General features: G+C 34.3%; 1 protein-coding gene across 1 annotated transcript; it reads right to left on the reverse strand.

Moving 5' to 3' along the window:
* Positions 1 to 2,093: 2,093 nt before the first annotated feature.
* Positions 2,094 to 4,343, reverse strand: LOC120345782 (tetratricopeptide repeat protein 39C-like). Its single transcript, XM_039415331.2, has one exon. It carries the CDS (start codon positions 4,202 to 4,204, stop codon positions 2,468 to 2,470), a length of 1,737 nt encoding a protein of 578 aa, XP_039271265.2. The 5' UTR covers positions 4,205 to 4,343; the 3' UTR covers positions 2,094 to 2,467.
* Positions 4,344 to 15,193: the final 10,850 nt, after the last annotated feature.

The following is a 15,193-nucleotide window of genomic DNA, read 5'->3' on the forward strand; positions in this document are numbered from 1 at the left end:
TTCGAGTAGTTCATTTAAAATCCAAAATGGGCTCGACTGTAGTAGAGCGATGAATTCGGTTATATCAAGGCGACAAGCGATATTAGAGGCCGTAATCATAATATGGTGAACCACTGCCTCTTGTCCGGTAACCAGTCAATGTCGGGTGGTTAAGGAATTAATCATGTGGTTGTTTATTTTGAGATGCATGGACTTGATGGTGGAGGAATCCGTGACCGACTGGCGGTTACGTGACCAACCATACGGCGGTGAGGAGTCCAGCGATCCTCTCGCCCATATTTAACCCCGCATGGGATGCGAACCCACAGCCTACAATCAGAGGTGCGGTGGCGAACGTATTCCTAACGATTAGCGCGATGCGCCACGCCGTCTAGCCAACGGTTTTTGTTGGGCAGTAGATTGAGTTACAGTCTGAGACTGCCTTGCTAATCGTACTTCATTTATGCAGCCATGGGGCACATTCCAACCATTGCCTTGGTCATTCAAAGACATTGTGTGTTATTTATTATTATGAATCCAGAGCAGAGAGTGCATCGAGAAAACGCCTTTTAATTCTTTCATTGAGCATTTCTGGTGATATTCACTTGCGTGTTCCCTCAAGATAAATAGACTAATATAATGGAACTGCCAGGTGTTTTGTTTTGTACACCCCCCCTCACTGTTGTGGAATAATCCCCAACTGTAACTATGCTTGATAGTGTGCTTGCTATCTACTGTGTTAAGTTCTGAATGCCTGGATTTAACGATAATTTGCCCGTTCTGATCTCTATGATGGGTTAAAAATTATGGTTTATAAAAAACTGAAACATTGCATAGTTTCATAGAGCATCCAATCCTAATAAGTAAGGTCTCTGTAGAATTAATTAATTAGTTTTATGGCAGCACCCTCATCATTCCCAATAATTTCTCTTAAGCAAAAAAGAAGATTGTGTGATTAAATAATTTTACTCTACGCTTTATCAACTACAAGCACACAATATAATTAACACTAATTAAAATGTTGAATTGAAAAAAAAAATAATTATAAAACGCTGGTTTAATCGATATGGTTATATAATTGCACAATTAGCTGTTTGTATGCTTCCACAATGTATATTAGAATTCTATAAATTACCCACAAGATATATATAACAGCGTTAGGATGAAGACTACATAAAACTGAAAAAAAGTTATGCTTGAGACAAAAGGGCTACAAAGAAAGGCAGTCAATGGGACATATATTAGGTCACAGTAGCTTATTAGCAATTTTGAGATTTCAAAGTCATTTTTGTGTCTCATATAAACTTTGTTTTTTTGTAAATTGTGGTATTAAATATACCACTATTACTACAACACAATTCTAATGTTCAAAAATTTTCTGGCAATAGTTTACATATTTCAAAATATTATAGTGTCTCTGGCAGGAAAGTTTCCAACAAAGATAATTTACTTAGTCATAAACATTGTGTAAACACAATGTGTTGAAACATTATTAAACCATCGAGATAATGGTGTCTGGTGACAGGCAAATCACAAGGCTGTAGGTAATGGGATACAGTTGGAATTTCTCTTGGTTTATATTTAATTCTTAATCAATTCTAAATTCTTCAAGGTAACATATATAAACTGAGCCATAAAACTGCTGCTTACAATTTCACATTACCTATTCACGTAAAATAATGCTGGTGGAATTTGTTAAACACTTGTGCTGACATAGAAGGGAAAATTCATCTACTTCAAAGAATGAAAATACAATCAGATTCAAAAACATAATACAAAAACTTAAGCTAAATTCAGGTAAACTTATAAATTGAAGATTCGATAACATTACAACAGTAAAGCAATAATTCTGTGAACTGAAGCAAAATATGCAATAACAACAGGTTACTGAGCTTACTATTATTAAAGGGAACTTGAATGAACCAATACAAATAAAATGTTATCATAAACTATATAAATGCTGTTATAATAATTCTTAACATGATATAAATTCAATTGACAGGCACAAACGATAGGGTAAAATAAAGTGTTATACTAAGGCTACCAAGGTCTCATTAAAAGTATAGTTGCCCACCATAAATTATTTAAATACCTCAATCACTTTTTTTCTTGCTTTGAGCAATACCAACTACCCAGTATATACGATTCACAGATGAACTGGAACCATGAGTATTACACAGAATCGAAAGGTTAATGATATATAGGAAGCATTAATTCACTACCGGATTGAGTCCTTTGTCCCTATCCTCATAAGTTAATTGCTGTACCGTTTTATTTATACTCCTTCATTCAAACAGTATCGAAAATATAAAAAATAGTGCAGTAATACTTCAGAAATCAGAATCTTCTTCAAATTTTTAAAGACTCAAAATCAAAGTGCAAATACTAATTACCGTAAGTTAGCGAATATATGTATATATTTTTTAAACATGATTTCTCAAATTTTGTTATGAGGTCACTATTGAAAGTCGTAAAGTGGAGTGAATCTTTAGTTTCCTGTAGACTTTTGTTGTTTGAGCCTATGCTCCGTTGCATGAATCCTCATTTGCAATCTATTTTCAAAATCATAACCTTCATATCCATCTTTACAATGCCTCAATATTTCAAGACCTTTTTGCTTCATACCTGGTTTTTCAATCAATATTGAAGCAAGTTCATAACACGCATATGGTGCTATGTGACCATCATCAAAATCCCTGTCTGATACCTTCATCGCTGTGCGGAAACATTCGATAGCTGCGTCTGTATTTCCAAGGCTGTTATGTAAACCACCAACAATAAGATTTTTGAGTCCATTTAAACTTGGGCTAGTAATTTTAGCACATTCATCGAGAATTTTATTGAGAGATTCTTTAGTGCAGTTTGGAAATGCTCTCCAAAGATATAATAATTCGAGGATGTAAATTAATAAAAACTCATATGTTGCAGGGGTTTTAATAAACAAAAGTGCTTTACGAACAATATATATTTCCAATTGATTCGATTTTATTTTCATTGTTTTGGGAACTTCGATAAAAAGCTTCATACACTCAACTTTATCATCAGTCATGCCACTCATGAGAGCAGTCAGGTAAGTGTAGTAACACACTGACCATTTTGATTCATTTTTTAGCATGATAAAATATTCGAGAGCCTTCGCCCAGTCAAGTTCCATTAAACTACACCATCCAATTTCATACGCACACATTAATTGGAATTCTCGCTGATCTACACCGGCATCATATGCTAATTGAAAAGATATCAACGCAGTTGAGATATCACATTTACAACGTTGAATTCTTCCCTTGAAAAACAACACAAAAGATGACTTTGGATACACTGGTTCATGCTTTGCCATGATAGCTTCAGCCACTGGTATTCCAGAATCTGCTTTATCGCCATCAACAGCAAAGAATGGTCGTACAACAGTGTGGTACCACAGCAAAGCCAACATAGCAAGAGGTGCTTTCATGTCCTCACTTTCGCTGGCACTTTGCAATGCTTCCAGTCCAACTTCTCTATCACCATGGAAACCGATTAAATTCACAACTTTGAGTAACTTTTGTGGAATGAGGGACACACACAAATTGAAGAGACCAAAACCAAAACTAACAGACCCATATAATCGTTCTAATATTTCTTTTGATATACTTTTAGCCTGTTCTTTTAACTTCAAATCATTTGAAGATTTTGTTTCCCTAGTAGAACCCTGCGGCTCGGCCTGTGAAACCTTTTTCAGTAGAGATATTTGTTCATATGTTTTTTCATATATTTTCCAGGCTTTGCGCAAGGTCCATCCACCTTTAATATATCCGGTGATGTCCTGCTGAATGAAAGAAATGAGAGCTAAATAAAGATGACAATCTGCAATAATAATTTTGTTTTGAAGAACCTTTGAAAGTGGTAATTGGGGTCTCTGTGCAGCCTTTTTGGAAAATTTTGATTTTATTGCATTTAAAGTCTCATCTGGAATATTGCAAAGTTTTTGTGTTGCTCTGAGGTCATTTGATGCCTGTACCAGCCTTTCGTCTTCAAATGTCATCATCCCGTTTAAAAAACTGAAGAAACTTGCACCAGCGCTCATTTGTGGGCTTGTTGTTTTGAACTTATTGAATAGTGCTTCTGCCTCTTTAAATCCATTATTAAGCATCAGTTTTATTCCTTCCAAGGCAATCAAATGATCATCAAAATTATCTGGCATAGCACAGGCTCCATTTTCCATAGAGTTATGTGCAGAAGCATCCATTTTGACAAATAGATGTATAATACTTGATCATTGAACACAACTGACCATTCTACTAAAAATTATATTGATATGGAATTAATTATGCAGAATTAGTAATATTTATTGCATAGATTTATTCTGTAATCCAACAATCAAAATTATAAACATTAACATATAAATGATACAACCCTCAATTCGCAATATGAATACATGCAAATTTTTGTCTGACCATAACTGCTATGATAAAACAGTCAAACATACTGACATATGCATATCTCACGAGATCACAGTGCAGTGCTTTTGGGAATTGGGGTCACAGGGTCAGTTATGAATGTATCAAATTCAGTCTAGATCAGGGGTTCTCAACCTGGGGTTCGCGAACCCCCAGGGGTTCACGAGAAGATTTCCAGGGGTGCTTGGATGACAGTCGAGTTTTTGTATGTTGCTGTTTTTAATATCCTTGATTACTACCATGGGAAAATGCGTATTCATTGAAACTAGACGCCAATTGAAACGTAGATTTTGCCTGATCTTGCGTTGTCGTGATTATGACGCAACAATCTGAAATTTAAGGCTTTGCGTACAAACTGTGAAATCTCTATAAACACTAAACAGCGTGCTGCGAGCATTGGAGAAGTGATTATGATTATTGTAACTTGGGAGAGATTTTAAGAGTTCATTATTTAGGCAGACGACAATGGCAATAATATCAACAAGACGATTTAATTTAGTTTCATATGGTCAATAAATTGGTGTTGCAACAAATTGTTAGTTAATATATCAGTATATCACAACTTTGTTCGGTGTCAGATTACCGGGGGTTCGCGTTGATTGTTTCGTGACTCGGGGGGTACTTGACAGAAAAAAGGTTGAGAACCCCTGGTCTAGATGCTTTTATACATCAAATTACAGAGAGAGAGAGTGTTTATTATTTTCTCAACCAAAATACAAATAAATATTATAACCAAAGTTACTCCAGCCCACACTCAGCCTGACGTAGACTGGGAGATAGCGATACAATCAATGGTCATTGAAGTCAGCCACTACCAATTCCAACCAATTAATTATTGAAAAAATAATAAATCAACCGTCGACTAGCTAACTACCCAGAAATATATTTGAACAGTATACTCTCAATACAAATAGTAAACATTTGAAGGAAAAAGGGGTACACAAAAAACAAGTGAATAGTAGAAAATTACTATAGGTACTTAAGTAAAAGGATAAAAGATAGTAAGGAAATAGTGGCTATGGGACAATTATATGATGGGTAATTACTAGGGCTGGGAATAGTTAACCGGTTAACTGATTTTAGATGGTTAACGGTTACGATTTATTTTAACCGTTAATTGACATCTCAGGTACAATTCATCTTTATAATGCACAATTTCTTCAAAAATGATTACGTCATCGCAAATTTATCTCATGTGGCATTTAATTCAAAAGAATATCACTTACTGTATTGGTAAGGATCCAATAAATGTGAAAAATAATTGAAGTACCAAGATTGCTGATTATGAAAACGATAAATTCAGAATCAGTTTTCGGTCAAAATATATTGTTCACGATTTTATTGCAAAATCGTTTATTCTATGTCATCCAACAAGTGTGCAGTTGATGCTGTTTTTCTTTATGATATCTCAGAGTAGGATTTGCACGTCGAATTTGTCATATAAATGACATTTTTAATAACGGATTCGGGTAACCATTGTGACGTAACATGCTAAAATTATAAATTATCACGTCAAACGTGGTCACGCTGCGGTTAACCGGTTAATTTTACTCGGTTAACGGTTGAAATGTTTTCCCTGAAATTCCCAGCTCTAGTACAGTAGTAATTCACATGTTTTTCTCATTATAGAGTTATAAATTATTATCATTACATGCTAGTAATCTCTAACAAGAGAATTTCGATTTTTTTTCAAATATTACCTATGTAGGAAGCCAGGAATTTTATTTCAAATTTTTGCACCAGTGAACTTGACTGATTTTTATGAGTGTCAGCTCTTGGGATAAAATATGATTTTTCTGACCAATATCGTGTATTTATACGAATACTTGCTGCCGGTACCGGTACCTACTGCAATCGGCGAAATATGACGCAAACATTACATTTCAATATATATCTAATATTGCCATATGATTTCTATGCCATCTTAATTTAGCTGAACTGAGAAATCTCACTACATGCTATGCTATAAAAACTAAACAGCTGTCAGTTTTATCTCCAATCACGGCAGCACGGAGAGCGAATACTGAAATATGGCAAATAAGTTAACCAACAGTCCATGCGATCATGACATCTGCCCGTCTGCTTATTTTTCAGATCGTGAATCATCAATTTTAGGACTACTAAGAAAATACCAGGAAAATATCAATTGATCGCGACACTACCATATTTTTGAACACGAAATGGTTCTATTGATCTTAATCATTTTGCTGAATCGTTGTTGCGGTTGTGGTTACTCATTTTAGCGGCCATGGTCCGCAAGCATCACTCCACTGCTATGGCTGCTAATGTTTTGGTACACAAACTGACCAAGGCCTTTGAAAGCAAACAACATGCAATTGGAATATTTCTTGATATTTCAAAAGCTTTCGACACCATTGACCATTCCATCCTTTTAAGTAAGCTCTATCACTATGGAATTAGATTCGTCCCATTCAATTGGATCAGGAGCTACCTGCAAGACAGGAAACAAATTGTGCAATATGACAACTCATTCTCTACAAATATTTGTGTCATGAAGCACGGAGTTCCACAAGGATCTTTACTTGGTCCATTATTTTTTCTAGCTTACATTAATGACATGTTCAGGTGTCTGAAATCCTCTGAGTCGATCATGTTTGCTGATGACACTGACTTGATTCTTCATGGGAAAAACCTTGAAGATCTACTCACAGTTGCAAACCAAGAACTAACCAACATTCATAGCTGGATGTTGGTTAACAAATTATCTCTTAATGCTAACAAAACTAAATTTGTATTATTCCACCCAAGCAAGCATAAAAGTGTGAGTTGTTCAAAACCACTACTGCTCAATGACAATGAAATTGAAAGAGTGAAAGAAATAAAATTTCTAGGAGTTATCTTTGATGAAAATCTATCATGGAAATCACAAATGTTGCATGTTATTGGTAAAACAAAAAGGAACTTGGCAGTTGCTGCTAAAGTATCCCAGTGCGTTAATCAATCAGCTTTACTAGCAATGTTTCAATCTCTACTACTAAGTCATATCCGATATTGTAGCTCAGTCTGGCTCCATGGTAATAAAACACTTGTCTCAAAATTGCAAAGCATTTGTAATAATTTTTTAAGAATTGTCTTTAGGAAAAGTAAACGTGAAAGCGTAAATCATGTCTATAAATCGCTAAATATACTCAAGGTTGAAGACATAATGAAATTTGAAGTATTATCATTAGTTTATGATTTTCATGACAACTCATTGTCAAACTGCTTTGACGACATACTAACCAAAACCACCTCCAATCGAAGAAGTAATTCCAATTTATTTATACCGTTTATGAGTAAATCTGTGAGCCAGCATGCCCTATGCTATAATGGACCTAAGCTATGGAACTCTCTCCCCTTGAATTTGAAGTTATTAAAATTCAAAAAATCATTTCAGAAACAAGTTAAGTCGTACTTGGTATCCAAATATTAAAAGTTATTTTCCCATATCCACACTGATATATATACTCTTTCGTATGTAATTAGCTACAACGTTTTGATAGCTCGGACACAAAAAATATTGAACCTTCATGAATGACCATGATAGAAAGTTGGGACACTCTTCACTTACACATACTTATTTTCATGAAAATATTAAACAGCTACAATATTGCTATTGCTCCTGCAGCTGCTGATTGTTGTTGAGCCGGCAGTTAATCTCTCTCCACCTGTTCTACATCTATTGTTGGTGTGTCGGGTTCTGTAGCATGCACAGCAAATTATTTTATTTATTTATTTTTCAAATGGCTGTTTACACTCTGACATCTGCATGCGCATGTTCCCTTTTTGCTTAACGTTGGATTTTTGACATTACACATGCATGGTCTTTGTTTCTATATGGGTGGTGTGATACCTTATGAGGGTTGTAGACCGTATAGTTTAGGTTGAGGTTCTGCTGTGAAGTTGATGTGAAGGCCAACATACGAATGGTCAGTGTGGTTTGAGAGTTTCTGCATGGTTTGCGAGGAATTCACCCTGTGTCCCAAGCATATTTCAACTCTGGTCTTTGAACTAGCGTTTTATAGATAGATAACTAATAATCAATATCTACTCGAAATAATAATTAATTCTAAACAAAAGTGTAGGGTAGTGCTGTTTCCAAATATGTAACCCTTGAATATCCTACTCGCAGATTTATTTTCTGTTTTTCAGGTCGTTCTGTGATGATCAATACAATGGCTAGTTTATTGAATATAAATGGTGTCTACAACAACAAAATTCGCAGGCTGATGTCTCATCCACGATAAACTTGAATCTATTACGCCACAATAATTAAATGAAGAAATGATCCTGTGAAATAACAATACTAATTCCTTTATTCCTAATTCCTTTATCCTTGCAGAAGTCAATATCTAAGAATGAAAAAAAAAACCTTATAACCTTAGCAACCAACATATTCCTATACCCTGTCTTTCTACCTTAATTAAAAATAATTACTCATACTTATAAAGTTACTGATAGATTTAAATACTTATTGCAATATGGACTACAATTTGGCAATAATAGGCTCTAGTTTGGGCAATGAAGTGGTCTAGCCCACCTCTTCATGCACCCAATTCTGGCAACTTTGGTTGGGCATTTTGGCATTTGACTTCATCTATAATCAGCTTGACAATATATTTTTTTATAAAAGTTTATCTTTACTGTTCACTCCCATTTATAAAATTGATCAATTTGGCAGTGGCAATCATGATAAATTTATTAATATGGTGTGGCAAGTAATTTTTATTTATTTATTTTTTATTAACTACCAGTATGTAATTTTTCTGCACACTAACACAAATGTATTTCTGTAACGTTTTTTCTGACCAAAATCAGACTTCCTCAAGACAAGTATTTTACAACAAAAAACAGCATAAGAAGTTGCATTTATTTTATAGAAGCTATCAAACGTATTTATTTTTAAGTTATGAAGTCCAACACAAAAACACAAGTAAATCAGTTATTTCTCACTTAGAAATTTGCCGGAAAAGTCGAGAAAATTAAATGAATACACTATACAGTATGTACATAATATAGTGAACAGAAATATTACAATTAGACTTTTTTTCAGTTTATGTGGTTGTATATTTGAAACAAAGGCAATATTATTTATAGACACAGGACTTTCGACACTAACAGATGTCTGAAAAAACTGACAAAAAATATTTATTAGGTCAACTTCAATATCTAATTCACTTTCTCGCAAAAGCACTCTTAAAATAGCCCCGAAAATTTTGCAATGGTAAAGTATAGGAAGAATTTTTCGGGGTCAAAGGTCGAGGAAAGGTCCATTGGTCCAGTATTCGAAGAGAAAAGGAAATTTTTTAATGACAATGATGAAAAATACCAAGAACAACAACATAATATTGAAATGACCGTTATGTCCACTAACGTGTCCAGCAAGTATTGCCAAATATCAGTTCAAAATACAAATGTTTTAGGGATTGTATACGCACGTACAAATTCAATACGCTAATAGTCGCCCATGAGTAACGTTTGAATAAGAAAGAATGTGATTTGAGTTTGAGATGAAGAAAAGGAAATAACATTTCGTATAAACTGTTAATTTATCTTTTAACATATATATATATATATAATTCAAATAGCAAAGATGGGTGATGATAATACTCCGGTATTTGGATCGTTATCTTCTTCTTAGATTTATATTCAGTGCATGTCACATTACTTAAACCTATCGAAGTTAAATTCAGCTTTCCCGTTCTTTGATAAATTGTTATAGTTTTAATGTTGTGATATTTACCCCGGAATATTTACGGTCAACATTTCTGTTGTTCTCATAATCACGAGTTATGATTTATTTGCAATAACAAATTACGTTAACTGAATTTCCATTTTCGCAATATTTTGTTAAAAATATCACAATGGCGCTATTTTAGATGAAGTTTATTGCACTGACAATTGACACAACAAAAAATCATAATATTAAAACTATTAATATTCATGTAGTAGATTAAGTGGTAATTGCGATTTTTCTGGAAGTTCAAAATCCCTTAAAAGTCAATTAGCAGTAAACTCGCGTTGGTGTTTCACAATTGTGCGTCCTTTCGTCGCGTGATAACTCTGAAATAATTACAAAATTTATTTTAAATTATGCACACGAGTAGAAGACATCGCTAACTCATGGCACATTATTTTTGAGACACGATGATCCGTGTCATTCTTTTGGGAATAGTCGGATTTCATTTTCTTTGGATATCTTTTATTTTTATGTACTCAATTCTACATTAGTGCAATATTGTAACGTCGCAGTTGTATACGGGGACTATTCTCATAAGGTTACATATGATATGCTGCTGTACTCGTGCTGCATTTTTCATTCCCGCACGTCTTGTCATTTCAAATAAATATATAAGCAATAACTCATTTTCCTCTATATATCATGACTCATTGCAACCTGTAGCAAGCCATGACCACCTTGCAATGAGAGGTAACTAATAAATAAAAACAAAGATAAAAAATAAAATAGTTCTCGGAATGATCCTTTGTACAACGTCATACAACCGGTGAGAGCACCGTTATATTATTTTAGGAAACTCTGTAGAGGCTTATTTCCGTTTAATATAAAAGTAAATATGATATGACGTTGTAATACCGCAAAAACTTGCAGAGTATATAACTCCAATACGATACTCGTCCTTAACTACCACGATTCATGCCATCATTTCTGTGTGTCGGCCTCGACAGCGCAGCGCTCGATCAGAAGAGAATAAAGAAACAACTACTGTAAGAAAAAGGCGTTTCGTTTTTCAGGCTCTCAGGAAATGACGTAACACTAGCGACCCTTCCCCACAACAGATCATAAATCAGTAGGCCGGAAGGCAGGGCTACTTCAATTTTAAACGACTGATAGAATTTTACCAACGCTATAAATGATAGTGGGCTAAATTCAGAAATGTATATTAATTTCCAGTTAATTTGTTGGTATACGTTTGAACAGGGCAAAGTCAGGCCGCTTAATTCAGTCAGTTAATTCCATATTAATAGTATGTTGTAAAATTCGTGATTTCGAAGTGCAGACAGTTTCTAAGCAATTATATATTACGCGCTCGTTAGTCACTTTCACAGCAAAATGCAATGGAAAAGATATGAAATATAGAATAGACAATCTGTATAAGAAAGTATTTGATTTCTCATTGATGATTGGAACACCGTATGTACATAAACTTTAGGTAATGCTAGATAACGCTGCCTTGCTGTTGACATTTATTTGAATGCCATAGATTGAAAAGGTATATCACCAGAAAGTTCGAACTTCTAAAAATTGGATAAATCTGATTTGTGCCTTGTTGTAATTAATAGTGAGCTACATTCATAAATCACGCTTAAAACTGTGTGGATCTTACAACATTTTCTTACAAGCAAAATTGACAGACGCGGGAGTGTAACATTCGTAAACATCCGCTTGATTTTAATGTTTTCTGGGTCGACTGAGAATATCAACGTACAAACTGTGTTAAAATGAGTCAAGAGTGAACATTGGTTCTGTAGATAGAATATAATAGACGCATCAAAATAGGTTTTAGTTATTGCTAATGACGCATCTTCATTATGGATGAATATGGTATGTAGTTAATTCGATACGTGTGGAACAAATTTCAGTTTGCGTAATATTTACTTGGCAATCGGAAAATTGACTCGCTGTTTTTCTTCAAAATCTTTGGCTCTCCAGTTGCTTATTACACTGCATATTTTCCTGTATTTAATCATAGTGAACTTATCAAGAAATCAACGGCATTTGCTTGTATTTAGGAAGTTTACAATTCTCTTTAGCATGAGTATTGTAGGTGTCATTCAGTACCAAATAACACTACTGTTCCTCAGTCGAGCGTTCCAAAATATTTATTTTATATGAGTAGAAGTTATGTGGAAAGAAATAGTGAAATATAGATAAATATGATGGACAGTCGCTTATGCTGGCGCGAAAGCGGGCGTTGCGAGCACCTGTTTTTGTCTATCCCAACGTTCGGGAATAAAATTTTGTCGTTTTGTGTGCTGTGGTTTGGAAACGTCGCGACAAAACAATACGTCGAGATATACCAAGGGCAGAAGGGAGGTAGAAGTTAGGAAGTAACGAATTCTTTTTTTTGTTTCGGCTGAGATCTTAGAATTTCATGCCTTCTAAGCTGTTGAGTTTGTCAATATATCGACCACAATCCCACAAGTGGTGGATGTTGAGTGTAGATGTTGAGGTATGATAGATGATAGGTTTTCTCATCATTATTAATAATAATAAGACAACGTTTCCTTTTGCGCTTATGCAGAAGTATAGATTGTTGTTGAAATTTGAACTCCTGTGTGGTTTACCGTATCAATTGTATTAATTATCTAAATAACGAATTTAGTCGATTATATTTGTTAGCGAAATCATCATTAGTAAACTTTGTTATGTTGGTATTTGAAGAAAAATATTCAACAATTCAAACCTCACTAAATATAGGCAATAGTACAAGCGACCAACGAGGTATTTAGTTAAATCTAGCCCATATCCTGTTCACATTTCGTGAGTTCCCGATTAAAGGATGATACTTAATGACTAAGTAGATTTATTCTCAGTCTATCACCGGTTAAAATAAAACACATTTCAAAACTTTACTCTTAAATACTTTATTTTCGTCATTCATGGGAAACCCCTTTCAATTGTAAACTGAAGCTGAAAAATCAGGAAAAAACCTTTTACTGGTTCTTGTCAAATATTTAATTCTTGTTATATGCCACATTATTCTTTTACGAGTATCTATTGGAAACGAAATATTACTATCTTTTTAATTTCAATAAAAAAAATAATATTAAATACGTGTCGGCGTCCCTGGCTCTGTGCATCCCGCTATCGTACTTTATCTATCGATTATCTGATTACACACTGGAGATAATGTTATTATGTTATCTCAAACATTTTTCTCATAAAATATCATTATTTGTTTAAAAAGTGCAGTATCAAATTACCCCATTTCCACTCAAATAGGGAGTTATTTTTGTATAACAAATGTTCTCGGCGTCTCTATTCGAATTATGTAACCAGATTTTGATATTTACTTCAAAACTTCTTACGCAAAATATTTTATATTTTTGTTGTTTTGGGTACTTTCTGTCTCTTCCCTTTTCACAATATTCGGTATTGATTACTGGCATTAATAAACAAATTATCTCTTTTTACCCTAACTAATCGTGTTAGTTATAATGTTTGAAGTCGGTTATAATCCAACGTCAAACTTCGCACATTTGAAAACTTCTTTCAAACGTCACACTTTCGTTATAGCAGCCTACGTTGCCGTACGTCAACCAGCTGCGCGGCGAATTTTGTCACGCTTTCCTTGCACCGAACTACGTTAGAGTTAGTGTCAAATTGGCACCGGGCCTCGGTATGATGCGATGAAAAATGTTGTACTGTCTACGTATTCGATAACTTATTAGTAAATGACTTGCTGTAGTTATCATTTGACGTATTTTATTATTATTTTTGTTTCTGCGTGCAGCATGCCATGCTTGATTACACAGATTGGAATTTTGATCAAAATTGGTCATCGAAAAGTATTACAATAACTCGTCCAGTCTATGCATGTATCATGCCCACTGATGAGCAAATTAAAAATCACGTTAGGGAATGACGTCATGAATTGTCCAATAAAAATAGTGGGCAATAAAAGACGGACAATTCAGTTTATGAAACCTCAGGTCGAAAGCATAGAGGTTGCATATCATCAGTGAAGTCTATTTTGTTCTTAAACGGGAATTATATAAGAGTCAAAATAGTTAGTATATGTGTCAGTTACTAAAGCAGAAAGGTTATTTGTTATAAATTAAATTAGGATAGTCAATACTGAATTATGTCATTATGATATCATAGTAGTGTATCAGTGTAGTAAGCATGCTTTTAACAAGGAGTCAATATTTTGTTTACTGTGCAATGGTTGTTAAAGTATGTCATGACAGTTAAAATAAAAATGCCTACATCAGCTTGCTCTCCGATTGTGCGATAAATATAACAATATGTCAGTGAAGTAGTAAACATAACGTAGTGGTAAATTTATCACAAAGTATTGGTTTCGTCATTCGAAATAAATACAAAGTAGTGTGCGGCCAGACTTGGCCAAAGTATAAATCGGTCTTGTGAGTCTGGGAAAATCGCAAATTCGCAATATTATACAATTCCATTTCCTGACTGACATAACAATTCTTTTCTTTCAATAACGCTCAATGGGGAATATTTTGTTACACACATGCCGAGTATTTTTGGACTTGCGAGGCTTGTATTATCTACGAATACGATTAGATTGAATATAACATTTCTATGCGTTTCTACATATATTTGTACATTATCTTGATTATAATATTCTTTGGTCCGGCAACTGTGCGAGATGATGATGCGGACTCCCATATTAAATTCGAATTTGAATACCAATAATTCAGATACTAAATGTCCATCCCAGTTTGACCTATTCCTCAGGTCGTTAAGATAATAAAGTATATCCTACTGTCTGGAATACATTGATATTGCTCTACCCGACGAAAATTGTCTTTATTGGGAATCAGCCATGTACGGGCAATGCGTTTTCGGAATAAATACAGTATTATAACTTGATTTGGAGGTTATGACAGTTAGTTGATTATTTCGCAATTGGTTCATAGATGAATTACATATGGATCGTATTTGCTATAATATAGCCATGTTATGCTATGCCCGGCACATCCTCGCAATTTCGCAGTAAAACATGTAATGAATCAATTGTGGATCAATTTGCATGTTGGCGTCAACACGATCGAATTGTATGGCAGCT

This window comes from Styela clava, chromosome 8 (genome assembly GCF_964204865.1).
Source record: "Styela clava chromosome 8, kaStyClav1.hap1.2, whole genome shotgun sequence".
Taxonomy (NCBI): domain Eukaryota; kingdom Metazoa; phylum Chordata; class Ascidiacea; order Stolidobranchia; family Styelidae; genus Styela; species Styela clava.